At 41.4% G+C, this 14,623-nt stretch overlaps 1 protein-coding gene across 1 annotated transcript in view; it reads right to left on the reverse strand.

Annotated features, from left to right (window-relative positions):
- Positions 1–468: 468 nt before the first annotated feature.
- The window catches only part of LMCD1 (LIM and cysteine rich domains 1), a 92,252-nt gene continuing 78,097 nt past the window's right edge, over positions 469–14,623 (reverse strand). The window contains exons 5-6 of the mRNA XM_038740178.1: positions 7,166–7,381; positions 469–3,855 (exon numbers count right to left, since the gene is read on the reverse strand). Coding sequence (XP_038596106.1) covers positions 3,697–3,855; positions 7,166–7,381 — 375 coding nt within the window. The 3' untranslated portion in view covers positions 469–3,696. The remainder of the gene's footprint in view (positions 3,856–7,165; positions 7,382–14,623) is intronic.

Consider the following 14,623-nt stretch of genomic DNA (forward strand, 5'->3'; position numbering starts at 1 on the left):
ACCCAGGTTTTTCATCTGGGTCTCTTCATTTGCCTAGCAATTTGATCTCTCCCTATCCTAAGAACTCTCTCCTCCCCCAACCCACCCCCACCATCCATCATACATTGCCTTTCATTGCCCTCCCAGTTTACCTGACTTCTTCACAGCCCCACAGCCCTCTCAGGTGGTCGGTCCATTCATACTGAGTGGAAATATTGAGTGCATTTTGGAGAGACAAACTCAAAGCATATCGATCAGGTAAACTACAGTGAGTGAGGGCATGGGAATAATGTGCTAGGAATTCCTCTAGTATTGATCACTGTGGCACCTAGAGGCTTTGACAAGGAGATTGTTTTAGCAGGAATACAAGTAAGTGGTAGAAGAGGAGGACGAACCTGAATGTTGAAAGAAGCCAGGTTCATTAAGTACACACAATGCTTTGAGAATGACCAAAAGAGGGATTTATTCAATTCCAAATTTGCCATATGATGATGTACTTACAAAATGAAAGGAATTCCAATCCCTCAAACAAATGTCAATGTGAAATAACTGAAATACTGATGTTTTTATTTAATAAATCGAAGAGTACAATAAAATGAGCACAGAAGTCTAAGGCTACTCTCTCTGAAAATCTAGTATGATGATAATTGGAGTAGAAACCAGTCTTGTATCTAATGACAAACTGAAAATAATGCACAGAAAGAAGTACAGTGATATAGTAGAAGATTTGAAATGCTCTTTTCCAAAATCATCAGTTGCATTAAGATATTCACATTCCTCCTTTTCAAAATACAGGAGTGTCCTATATTTATCCACATTGACATGTCCAAATTTTCTTTACATTTAATGTTGAGAAAATAGTATACATATTCTGCATTTTTCTACTCATTTACTTTAAAATATGCTTTAGAGATTTCTGTAGAACAAGCCAGAGTTGGAAGGTTTCTTAAAGTGGATTAACTCCTAATCCTTTGGTGAAATACTGGAAAATCCCATATTTCATCGACCACACCATATTCAAAGGGGCATTGATGTCCCTCATGAATACTAGATAAGGGAATGCATGTGACATCATACATGTTACATTGGGCACACGGCCTAATGTGATGACGTGACAGAAGCCATTTTATGGAAGTATGCAGATTTCACGCTATCCTAAAGTATTTCTCAGGGAAGGGGGGTATCTCTAAACACGCCCACCTCCAGCTCAGACTCAACTTGCTGCAGTGCCTTTGTGTTCCCCTCCCAGGTCAGTATGAAGTCTGATGCAGTGTCCAAGCTGCATAATTCAGCAGCTGAGTCATGATAGAGGCAGGTTCAGTGCTGAAAATAACAAACTGGACATAAAGTTGTCCCATACCACTAAAGATCTGGACAAGGGACAGGCCAACTGAAACCCACAATGGTCATTAGAAAAGCAGACATCTGGCCACACTCACAGCAGTGTTGTTTCCAGTCCAACCTAGGCAAAGAAATAAGCCACCCACCGTTCTCTGAGCAAAACAAATCCTCCTCCAGAAAATTCACAGAGATGAACAAACCAGTTATATACTTCATCTGGGCTTTGCACAGTTAAGAATGCAGTGATTTATAGATTTGCCTTACACTAGCTTTATGGAAACCATACAGTTTTTAAAGCCCAAATGAAACATTATTCCCCAGAGCCTTCTCAGAGAATGTCTAATTGGGTTGCTGAATAGCAGAATCTGTTGCCTATTCCAATTACCTTATACCATTATGCCACAGTTGGTTTGAGTTTTTTTTGATGCCACACATGGTAATTCAGTGAGACACAAAACCCCTGTTCTCTAGCAACATTGTAAATCTACAGCTGGTATTACCAATCCTAACTAAACTCAGTAATCCACTCTAAAGTACTAAAGGAGTCTTGGTGTAAAGCAAGAACTACTCAATTTTGTGCAAAACACAAATCTAAAGCTTTGTTGTGAAAAGGTGTAAACTCTGAGTTCTCATTGTCTTGCACCTTCCTAGTTTGGGGTAGAGGTTCACTAAGAAAGGCTATTAAAGACTTTAAAAAGTATTCCAACTACACAGAATTAAGATGGTTTGAAAGTTATAATTTCTTCATGAGAATTCTATCATCCCAAATCCACACTCTACAGTCAGATAGGGTCTCTTAGAAAGAGATGGACTATGTTAGAATCTCACAGCTTTTATTACAGATAAGTACTCTACCCTGTACTTTTGTTGTTGCTATAAAATAGTCAACCCTTGATTATTCAGGGGCTAATTTATTATTATGATGGCAGCAGAGCCTCTGCTGCATGCTTTTGGCCATCGCTCAGTTCACTCTCCCAGTGACTAAAAAGAAGACAATAAAGGAGATGTTCTTCAAATGAGGCAATTTTGTAGCTCCAAGAACAAAGTATGGTCAGGGAGTTAGCTGAGACCATGGGTTGAAATCATATTTTAGGATTATCTGCATTTCACTTATCCATCCTGGATAATCCCTAGTTGTTCGTTTTGGGGAGTGTTTGTTTTTTGGTAGTTTTGGAGACAAGGGAGATGGTCAATACACGTATTCTCCAAAGGTGGGTAATTCATTCATTTATTCAATCATTTATTGAGCACTTACTGTGTGCAGAGCACTGAAGCAAGTACTTGGGAAAAGTACAATACAGCAATAAAGAGGGACAATCCCTGCCCACAATGAGCTCAAGAGGAAGTGACACTGGGGCAGAAGAGTGGGGCTAAAAGACTTACTTTTTATGCAATGGCAAGATATTTTCAGAATTGACTAATGGTCAGTAGAAGATAGTTTGTGAGATTGTAGTTGGATCCTCCAGTTCCAATCAATTTGATTATTTTAGTTTTATCAAGACCTCAGCTCCAGTGGATCAACTTCCAAAATTCAAAAAAGCCTGGTAATATCTACTCATTGCTAAGAATAATGCATTTGAGACCTAGAGGATCTTGAACTATGTCTCTAGTTTTTGGAGGAAATTCAATTGAGTCTGATTTCACAGGTGAAGTGGGTCTGGTTCTGTCAAGGAGTTTCTTTGTCCAAAAGACCCCCTTGCTAATGTTGGGGGTAGGAGCCCCATGTAGGACAGGGACTGTGTCTGAATGCATAACCATATATCTACCCCAAGGCTTAGCACATAATAAGTGCTTAACACATGCCATAATTCATGTTTACTCTACCTATATCTGCCTCGTTAGCAACCTGAAATTAATGTGGCTCTATAAAGCCATTTCTAAAGCCTAAGTGACCAAATGCTTTGTGTGCTTTTAACCAGAAAGAAGCTCATCATGACACAAATACACTTTAAAATTTAAATGTCATTTGAAAAGGAAGTAATAAATGGTAATTGGAATCCAAACCACCTACTGCTTGAGCTTCTGGGTTCACAAAAGCATTTCTACAAAATTTAGCTAATTGAATTTGCATTCCAGGAGCCTCCCTACCTGGTATACTATTGAGATTTGATTTAGTTCTTTTCCTGTTGACAAACAATAATCTTCTCTTCCCAATTTACTCAGAATAATGTGTTTTAGTTCCCTACCCTCTGATATCCTTTCCATTAAAGGGAACTTCACAGAGAAACTGATTTTCAATTTATTTGCTAATGACACACCAGATTCTAATTTGAACCCAACGTACATTGGTTCTCTTTGTTGGCCTTCCTCATCCTCATGAAATCCCAAGAATCCAGGCTTGATTCTAGGTGACGGGGGCTTCAGAGGGACAGCCTTTTAAGAACGCTTGGATTTACTGCAGGTTGGACACAGGAGTTTGCCTTTTTCCACAATATAAGCTCTGCCCGTCAGCAACAGCTCACAGCCCTCACAGACAAAGTGCTTCTTGTGCCAGGCCAGATCTTCAACTCGCTGATAGTCCTCAGAGAATATTATCTAGGGAACATAAAAACAAATGACTCAATTTCTGTCTGTCAGGCCCCTTAGAGAAATAAAACCCAGCTGAACAAGAAAAAAGTAAAGCATTTTGTCAGACTAGATACCAAACTTGCCAAGTAGATCAGACACTTTTTTCCAATGAACCTTTGCTGGACTTTGAGAAGAATCTATGTGTGTGTCGTGAGCCCCACCCCCTCACAGCAACCAGGACCTTCCTGGACCAGGGGAGCCTCAGTGACACATAGTAGAGTTCAAACCACACCTCTGATCACCAAGGTTACTACAGAAAGTTTTTTACTCAGCTTTACCAACGTGCAAGGGAGTGACACATACAGACACTAACTCACTCCACCACCCAAGGGTCCAATACCAGTCTGTGGTCAAAGGAGCCCATTCTGCCAATGCTTCTTCTTTCTGCTTCCAAATGCTGCTACCTTCTACTGCTTTCAAGTGCTGCTGCCCCAGTGCTTGCTTCTCTCTGCTTCTCACCATGCCTCTGTGCTGCTTCGGTGTGCCCTCTTTATCTGCCTTAGGTGTTGCAGCTGTGGCTGTACATGACAGTCATTGATTGGTCCAGGCCTTTTACCAGGTAGAACAGGGAAAGAAAGCCACACTTCCATCCATGCTCCGCCCCCAACAGACCCACAATCCCATGCCTCAAGTAGAGCCCATCAGTGGCTTCACAAAGTCTCTTCCTTGTTGTTGTTCGTGGGATCACAAACAATCACTAAAAAGGCAGCTTGTTGTGGGCTCACCACAGTATGTATCTGGTGAAGGTAAGCCCAGTATTTGGCATACATTGCTAGTTGACTCTTTAGCGCTTATGGTGATTAAAAACTCCAACAACAGGCCAACTTTACTTGCACTTCAACTATGCAGCTGCTTCATTTCCTTTGGTCCTACTTGAGAATGTCTTTCTTCACTTCTCTGTGCTTGTCTCTGACCAGTCCTTTTGTATCAATTGTCTTCAAAGTCTCCTTTCCCTTTCCTCAACCCCTAAACTTCTTTCTCTCACCTTCTCAGCGTTTTTGCTTGGCAGTCTTGTACCTCTTACTGTTTTGCCCATGTAAATGTCTGGAGGTGTCAACTCGGACTCAAGATTAACCTGGCTAAAGCTAAATTCCTCATCTCCTTAGATCAGTTTCCTGGCCACTTTCCTAATGGCTGAGCCCTTACTGCGTTGCTAGGATATGTTGGCAGAGAAACTGGGAAGCAAAGACAAGCATTTTTCAAGGGATTCCTGGCCCCACCTCAAGCCCCAACTGAGGTTAGGGTTCAGAGGGGTGAAATGGTGGAGGTAGCTTGGGAGCAAAATGGGAGCAGAGTGTTAGAAAATGGAGATGAAACATTATTTGGGATATCCAAAGCCTAAATTTATCATTCTGGTGACTTTCATTTAATAGTAATAATAAATAATGATGGCATTTGTTAAGTGCTTACTATGTGCAAAGCACTGTTCTAAGCACTGGGGGGATACAAGGTGATCAGGTTGTCCCACGTGGGGCTCATAGTCTTAATCCCCATTTTACAGATGAGGGAACTGAGGCACAGAGAAGGTAAGTGACTTGCCCAAAGTCACACCGCTGACAATTGGCAGAGTTGGGATTTGAACCCATGACCTTTGACTCCAAAGCCTGTGCTCTTTCCACTGCACCATGCTGCAGGCTCCTGTTGCTGCTAAGGAATTACAACTTTCTAGAGCTTATTTTATAAATTCATCATCATCATCGGTATTTATTGAGCACTAACTGTATGCAGAGCACTTTACTGAGTGCTTGGTAGAGTATAGTACTTGGTAGATATGTTCCCTGCCCACAACAAGCTTTCAGTCTTGAGGGAGGAGACAGGCATTCATACAAATAAATACTTTATAATACATAATTTATAGATATGTATACAATTGCTGTGGGGCTGAGGATGTGGCAAACATCAAATGTGCAAAGTGTATGGACAATGAAGAAGGGAGAGGGAGCCAGGAAAAGGAGGGCTTAATCAGGGAAGGCCTCTTGGAGGAGATGTGACCTTAATCAGGATTTGAAGGCGGAGAGAATGGGGGTCTGGTGATTATGGTGGTGGGGGGGGGGCAGAGTTCCAGGACAGAAGGAAGATGTGGGAAAGGCATAGGAGGCAAAATAGATGAAATCGGGCACAGTGAATATGCTGGTGCTACAGGAACAAGATATGTGGGCTGGGCTGTAGTAGATCAGAGAGGCAAGGTAGGAGTGGGTAAACTGAGTTAGTCCTTTAAAGTCGAGGTAAGACGTTTCTGTGATACAGATGTGGATGGGCAACCACTGGAGGTTCTTGAGGAGTGGGTTGACGGACTGAACTCTTGTATGGACTGGAGTGGGGAAAGACAGGAGGCAAGGGAGGTCAGCGAAGAGGCAATCAATCAATCAATCAATCAATCAATCGTATTTATTGAGCGCTTACTATGTGCAGAGCACTGTACTAAGCGCTTGGGAAGTACAAATTGGCAACACATAGAGACAGTCCCTACCCAACAATCAATCAATCAATCAATCAATCGTATTTATTGAGCGCTTACTATGTGCAGAGCACTGTACTAAGCGCTTGGGAAGTACAAATTGGCATCACATAGAGACAGTCCCTACCCAACAGTGGGCTCACAGTCTAAAAGGGGGAGACAGAGAACAGAACCAAACATACCAACAAAATAAAATAGGATAGAAATGTACAAGTAAAATAAATAAATAAATAAATAAATAGAGTAATAAATATGTACAACCATATATACATATATACAGGTGCTATGGGGAAGGGAAGGAGGTAAGATGGGGGGATGGAGAGGGGGACGAGGGGGAGAGGAAGGAAGGGGCTCAGTCTGGGAAGGCCTCCTGGAGGAGGTGAGCTCTCAGCAGGGCCTTGAAGGGAGGAAGAGAGGAAGAGGCAGGTTTGGTAATCAAAGTGGGATAGGATAAGTGCTGGGATTAGTCTAGTAGCAGTTTGGATGAAGAAGAAAGGGTGGATTTTAGCAATGTTGTGAAGATAGAATTCGTGGGGAAGGGTAAAAGTTTGAAATAGAACTGTGTGGATGACCATTTTCACAATCATGATTTTATTCCATAACACCATAAAACACTTAATCTTCAGAGATTTCTGAAGCCTCGATCTAATATAGGCACAAAAGTATAGCAAACAGAAAAAATATCCAGCAAAATATACCAGTTGCTTTTCATTACTTAAGGGATATTTATTCATCACAGATCTCACTTAATGGTAGTACCAATCTCTATGTAAACTAAGTCAGAGAAATGATCTTTAGCAGAAGAAATGAAGTACTCACCTCATCACAACCCGCACAACGCGGTCTCACACTCTCACAATAATGGCGTCCACAACAAATGGCGCCATTCTTCCAGAAGTAGATCAGGTCAACCAGCGGTTCCATGCACTTGGCACAGACAAAGCAGGCAGGGTGCCATTGCCTGTCATAGCCCACTCTGTCTGCATAAACAACTGGGCAGTCTGAGGGGGTGGCCTGCTTACAGTGCTCACAGTACTGTAACAGAGAGAAAAAACAGATGCAGGTGGTGAACACACTACTTTAAGTCATCACATCCAGTGAGGTATGCTTAGTCAATCCTTGATTTATCTGGATAGGATGATCCTGTTTGGGATTAAACAGGCCAGACATATCTCTCCTCCACCCTTCTTACTGCTGCCTTATTTTTAGTCACTCATGACTTGTTAGCATCTCTACTGGAGGGGGTTAAGATGTGGGGAGAGAGGTTGAAACTCCTATCAGCCTACCTTTTTCCCTGTTAATAGTTCTGGGAAAATGTTTGGCAGAGGAGGACATTATTCCCCACAGTTAGAATGTGGGATTTCAATGATCTGGGTTTTCCTACGCACGTCACCCCACCCCAAAAGCATATGGCAATGAAAAATATGAAGGTTATGACTTCATGTTTAAATGGAAATACCTAAAGAGAAAATCTTTTACCAGATTTTAGCACTATCCACTCCACCACAGAGGTATGTATGTATGCTTTTCCTGTCACACCGGTAGTGAGGCAAGTGAAAATTGAGAGCCAAAGAGGCTTTATCTCATGACACTGGGATGTAAGGAGGAAGTATGTTTCAAGTTGTTTGGGGACTGTTTGCAGTGGGAAAAGGGTCTCAAAATGTAATGAAAAAGAAGCAGCATGGCTTAGTGGAAAAAGCCCGGGCTTGGGAGTCAGAAGTCATGGGTTCTAATCCCGACTCTGCCACCTGTCTGCTGCGTGACCTTGGGCAAGTCACTTAACTTCTCTGTGCCTCAGTTACCTCATCTGTAAAATGGGGATGAAGACTGTGAGCCCCACGTGGGACAACCTGATTAACTTGTATCTACCCCAGTGCTTAGAACAGTGCTTGGCACATAGTATGCGCTTAACAACTACCAACATAATAATAATAAGAATAAGCAGCATGGCTTAGCGGAAAGGGCTAAGGAGTCAGAGGACCTGGGTTCTATTCCCAGTTTTCCCACTTGCCTGCTTTGTGACCTTAGGCAAGTTACTGAACTTCTCTGTGCTTCAGTTTCCTCATCTGTAAAATGGGGATTCAATGTGTGTTCTCCCTCCTACTTAGATTGTGAGCCCCCTATGGGACAGGGACTGTGTCCAACCTGATTAACTTGTATCTACCCCAGCTCTTAGAACAGTGCTTGACACATAGTAAAGGCTTAACAAATGCCATTATTATAATTATTATTATTATTATTATTAATGCAATAATAGGTAGGATGGTGAAAATATCACATTCATTGGGTCTGTTTTGAATCAGGGCCTTTAATAACTGACTTCTGTTTGAAGGGTTGCATTTCTGTGCTTTGTATTACACCTCAAGCATCAAAGAGAGATATCTTAGGTGATGTAAAATCTTTCCTCAGAATTAAAATCATGTTTTATTTAGCAATATTTCATATCAAAAATATCTGTGTATAATATGGTATTTGAAGATAAAATGTAATGATGGGCATTCCCCATTATACTCAGTTGATCTATTCAATAGACTGAAAGGATAAACATGTGACAAGTCTCAAATGTCATTTCACTATGAAATACAAGTTCTAGCTGGCTGTTGGCTGGTTTTAAAATTGTAATGGGCAAAATTTCCAGGTTTTTTACATTTTCAATAAATGGGGTTTTGTTTTGTTTTTCCTGAAAGTTTGTTTTCAAGTCTCTGGGTGGCTTAAAGTCAGCTCCAATTGCAAATTGACTTGAAGTTATATACAAAAGGAGTCATACTTTTTCAATTGAGTTTCTCTTGTGCCCTGTAAATCCAAGTTTTGTTACTTAATAGTACAAACAGACCCCAACTTATCACAGACACTCTGAATTTGGGAAAGTTAATAGTGCTCTGGTCCAGCAAAAGCCCAATTTAAAGCCCTTAAATAGCCAAATCACTGCTGACTGTGAGAGGGGAGGCAAATTAGTAAAGTGGGAAATTGGAGTGACCTAAAGCTCTATGGGGACTAGTGTTCCTGTAGCACAGTGGGAAGTTTAAGGTCCAGAATGGTTAAACCCAGTGATTTTCTGAATTTGTGCAAAAGCCCTGTTTTCCCTGAAGCAGATCAAAAGATATATTTCTGGTTGACAAGCTGCCTGCCTCATGCTTTCATTTTACCTCAGCCGAAATTGTTAAAATCATCCTCACAGATGTGCTCTTAGTTTCAACTTTCTCAATCATCAAAAAAGTACTTTATAAGTAGTGAGAGAAGATTTTTCCCTTCCTGGACTCTTTTGCTGAGGGCTATGTTTCTGCCAGTAGCCCTTGAAGCAAACATTCTGATTACCATTTTATAAAAGCAAGATGTCCTGAAAATCATGCTCTGTCAACATGTCAGAAATTCATTTATTTTCTTCTTGACAAGCTGTTTTTCATGTCCCTTTCCATCGTTTTAAATTTCTCTGAGTATTAGGATAGATCAGGCCTCAGATGGTCAGCAATTAAGAATTGAATTTTCATTTCAATACCTCTTTAGTTACTATTTTTGGCTAAGTAAAAAAATGCTTGAAAGCTCAGGTTCATACTCCATATTGTGCAATCAGGATCCATCTCTGAAAATGAACCAACAAGGGAAGTATTTGCCCAAAGCAGCATGGCCTAGTGGAATGAACATGAGTCTGGGAGTCAGAGGACCTGGGTTCTAATACTGGCTCTGCCAATTGCTTGTTGTGTGACACTGGGTAACTCACTTAACTTTTCTGTGCCTCAGTTTCCTCAACTGTAAAATGGATAATATTCAGTACTTGTTCTCCCTCCTATTTAAGATTGTGAGCCCCCATGCAGGGCAGGGACTGTGTCCAACCTAATTAACTTGTACCTACCCCAGTGCTTCGAACAGTGCTTGACACATAATAAGTGCTTAGCAAGTATAAAAAAACCCAAAGGAACATTTGTTTTCCACAGTTATTTCCTTTAATCAGTAAATAGGGAAGTCATCTTATGCCTAACATAGAAGTCACTGAAGAGATTTCCCATACTGACACTGACTTCTTTGGCTATGCCCCTGGGCCTATCTATTTTCATATTTTCAACTATTTTCATGGACCCAAATATTTTTCTAACTTTCACCAGCACATACTATGTACCAAGCACTGTGCTAAGCACTGGGTTGGATAAACTATAATCAGGTCAGACGCAGTTCCTGCAAAGAGAATTTCGTGTGGGACAGAAGGAAAAATGTCCTCGTAGTCCATATCTGCATTTTGGAGGGAAAGGAGAAGCACTGGTATTAAGCACTTCGAGAATTTCCCTCTCCCTTCCACAGTGCCTTCCTTTACCTCCCATTTCTGAAGTCAAGATGATTGAGCTCTTTAAGGCAGGCAATGGACTTTTCCCAATTTTCAATAAGGAACACAAATTCTTTGGAGGCAGCATGGCCTAGTGGAAAGATCATGAGATGGGAGTAAACAGATTTGGATTCGAATATTAGCTCTGCTACTATCCCATTGTGGGATCTTGGGCAAGTCACCTAACCTCTGAGGTCTCAGTTTTCACATCTGTAAAGTGGGGATAAAATACCTCCTTGCCCTACCTATTAGACTGTGAGTCCCATGTGGGACAGGGACTGTGTCTGACCAGTTACCCTTTATAATAATGATGGCATTTATAAAGTGCTTACTATGTGCAAAGCACTGTTGTAAGCACTGGGGAGGTTACAAGGTGATCAGGTTGTCCCACAGGGGGCTCACAGTCTTGATCCCCATTTCACAGATAAGGTAACTGAGGCACAGAGAAGTTAAGTGACTTGCCCAAAGTCACACAGCTGACAATTGGCGGAGCAAGGACTCCAAAGCCCGGACTCTTTCCACTGAGTCACGCTAATGGTTAGTACAGTTTTGGGCACATAGCAAGAGTCTAATAAATACCATTATTAAATAAGCTTATATTTGGAAGGTGCATTTAAGCTTTTAAGCTTTTTGATCATTTTTATTGGCTTCATTAGCACCAAGGAAGATAATGAACATTTTCTATTTTGTATGAATAAACTAGAAAAATGTTTACAATAACAGCCATTTAATATAAACTCAGGTAGGCCAAGATTGGCTACCAATAAAAAGGCTTCAACATCCTGGGTATGGGTAATTGCCCAGTAGGGTAGAACAGAAAATTATCAGAATCCGCAAAGCCATATCCTCTTACACCGTGTTTTATCCTTGAGTCCCTAACCCAGATACTGATTCTGACTCATCCAATATGCTTGTGAAATCCCACAATTGCAATATGTTAAATATTAACACTGGATCCTTGAATTCAAGTCCTGTTTTTTTTCCAATACAAATAATCACAACTTATTTATAAACACCATCTCCGTTTCCCTCTTATGGTGATTATTCCCTATCTTTGGCTCATATCAAAACATTTTAGAGAATTTGGTTTTTTTAAGTGTCCTTCCTGGCCCAACCAACACTTTTATTCCCCTCACATTTCCACGGAGCCACTAGTGACCCACTTCTCCCATGCAAATATTTCTTGGGAAAAAGGAATGATTCTATTATTTAACACAATGCTTTCTGTGCCATTTTTTCATGCTAGGAATTTCAACCCCCAGTAGTTCTATTCTTTGGAAAAAAAATGAAGTTTTGTGCAGTTGCATGTTTTGTGCTGCTGCTTAATTTGAGTTGAACTGCTGCAGGACTCTGACAAGCTGCTTGGAATTGAAGTTGATTTTGATGAACAGCTTTGTGGTATGGTCTACTTAAACATAGCTGGCTGGCTAAGGGTGCTTGGATGGAAGTGGGAGGAGAGACATTCCACTTGCCTAAAGGGGAACCACTTGGGTTAAAATAAGGGATGGAACTGGAGCCAGAATACCCATGGTGAATCTCCTTCCACTCCTCCTTCAGTGCTCTTCTAGTTGGAGCTTGGTGTGAAATTGGAGGGCAGGGACAGTAGATGACTATCCCACATAGTATCAGCAGGCTACAGTGCCATCATTTGACTGATTCAATAAGATTGTCCAAGATTGACATCTTGGAGTAATAAAAATAATCAACTGATGGGTATTTAGTAAGATGATTTAATGCCATTATTGTTTTGGGATTTTCTTTGTGTGAATTCATTCATTCAATTTTATTGAGCACTTACTGTGTGCAGAGCATCATACTAAGTGCTTGCAAAGTATAATTCGGCAACAGAGACAGTCCCTACCTGACAACGGGCTCCCAGTCTAAAAGGGGGAGACAGGCAACAAAACAAAACAAGTAGACAGGCATCAATAACATCTGACAGTGCAGAGAACCCAACCCCTCTACTTGTCTGGTCACGTTTGCGCCCATGCGTTAGGGCGTTCACAATAAGAAAACCCAAACATGAGCCATCATGGGCTCTTGTAGGTCGGATACCAGGTTTGTCTGGTGCCTTTCCCTTTACCCACTGGCTTTGTGGTGCAAGAGTATACTCAAAAAAGCAACTGGGCTTTATATTGATAGTCATCATGAATTCTGAGGTCAAAAAGGAGCTTTAAAAGTTGTATGTCGATGCTCGGTAAAAATTTGAAACAGAAGCCTATGCTAAAACAGGAAAAATGGAATTCACTAAAACAAGTCATATTTGTTATATTGTCATATTTGTCATATTTATAAAACAAATCATATAAAACAAATCATGTGAATGTCTGAGGTGGGTATGGCTAAAAATGCTGATGATACTTATGATTATATTTATTAAATACTTCCTATGTGCCAAGCACTATAGTAAGTATTGGAGTAGGTACAAGATAATCAGGTCAGAAGAAATCAAAATGATTGATTTCTGAGAAAATGATCCTTTAAGCCAGTTAGATTTCTTTTGCCTAATTTTAGTAGTCTGGTCATTAATACCTTGCCCACATATCCCAGGCATGTAAGGAGGAGGTAAAGGATGGTTTCAGTGGTGATGTGATTTTAAGCGGAATGAGCTGCCTAATAGGACTGGAACTGGGATGACTGCCTATCAACTCATAGGGCCCCTCAAAATTGCCATGGACCTAAGGGACCAGCAGGGAAGTCCAGAGCAGGACTAAGGGATCTACCAAGGAGTTACTTTTCTTGCTTCTAGGCTTGCAATAGCAGGCCCAGCAGTTCACCAGATGGCCAGGACTGCTAAATCTGATTCCTGACTAGAGTGCCCACTGATGGCCCTTGTGAATACTTGACAAGTTGACAAATATGACATCACATGCCTTAGGCTGGTCATGCCACAAATGGTGATGAGGTCGTATGTGCCATTTTGCAGAAATCCATTCAGGGCCATCCAAACCTAGAGCATTTATCTTGGGACTCCACTCAACTGCCCCCTGCAACTCCCCATGTCCCACCTCCAAACACAGACACACACATTTTTGCTCTAGAACGGTCCCCTTCCTCCTCCCGAGTCAAAGTCAACATGGGCGCTAGGTCTGAGCTTTGGAATTTGGCGGCACAATCCCAGATAGAAGGAGGTTGGGTGATTGGAAAAAAGTCCCAGACATATAGGCATCTGGTGCTGATTCTGTACCAGATAGGGGAAGGAACTACTGAAAACTGGACTGTCCAGTACAAAACAGGATGAGTGACTACCCTGTTAAGAGATGAGCCAGAGAGGCTCGAATGTTAGGTTCATTCTTCAAATTGGAGGAAAGCTTCTAGCGCAGTGGAGGCCAACCTGTCATTACATTGTCATTAGGGGAAGCAGCATGGCATAGTGGATAAAGCCCGGGCCTAGGAGTCAGAAGGTCATGGGTTCCAGTCCTGGGTCTGCCCCTTGTCTGCTGTGTGACCTTGGGCAAGTCACTCCACTTCTCTGGGCCTCAGTTACCTCATCTGGAAAATGGGGATTAAGACTGTGAGCCTCTCTTGGGACAACCTGACTACCTTGTATCTTTCCCAGTGCTTAGAACAGTGCTTGGCACATAGTAAGTACTTAACAAATACCATAATTATTATTATTATTATTATTATTATTATTATTACAATTGCTCACTTCAGAGGCAGAAGGTGAATGAGCTAGTTGAGGTTGAACTAGAGCAGTTAGCTAGGAATTCAGACATTCCACTGAAGTTGGCTTGGGAGAATGGTGATCCAGCTATGGGGCTGCATTCACAAAACTGACTGGCCTTGAAATCTGGCACTACTCAGTAAACCAATTTCCCAGCAAGAACTGTTAACATATGCAATGAGCACATTCCAGGTCTTCTTGCAATAACTGCTTGCTGTCCTTTGTATTTGATGATGGTGTCATTAATAATGAAAAGCCTTTCATAGATATGAATATAACTGCAAACTTCAAGGCC

Source organism: Tachyglossus aculeatus, chromosome X1, assembly GCF_015852505.1.
Source record: "Tachyglossus aculeatus isolate mTacAcu1 chromosome X1, mTacAcu1.pri, whole genome shotgun sequence".
Lineage (NCBI taxonomy): Eukaryota > Metazoa > Chordata > Mammalia > Monotremata > Tachyglossidae > Tachyglossus > Tachyglossus aculeatus.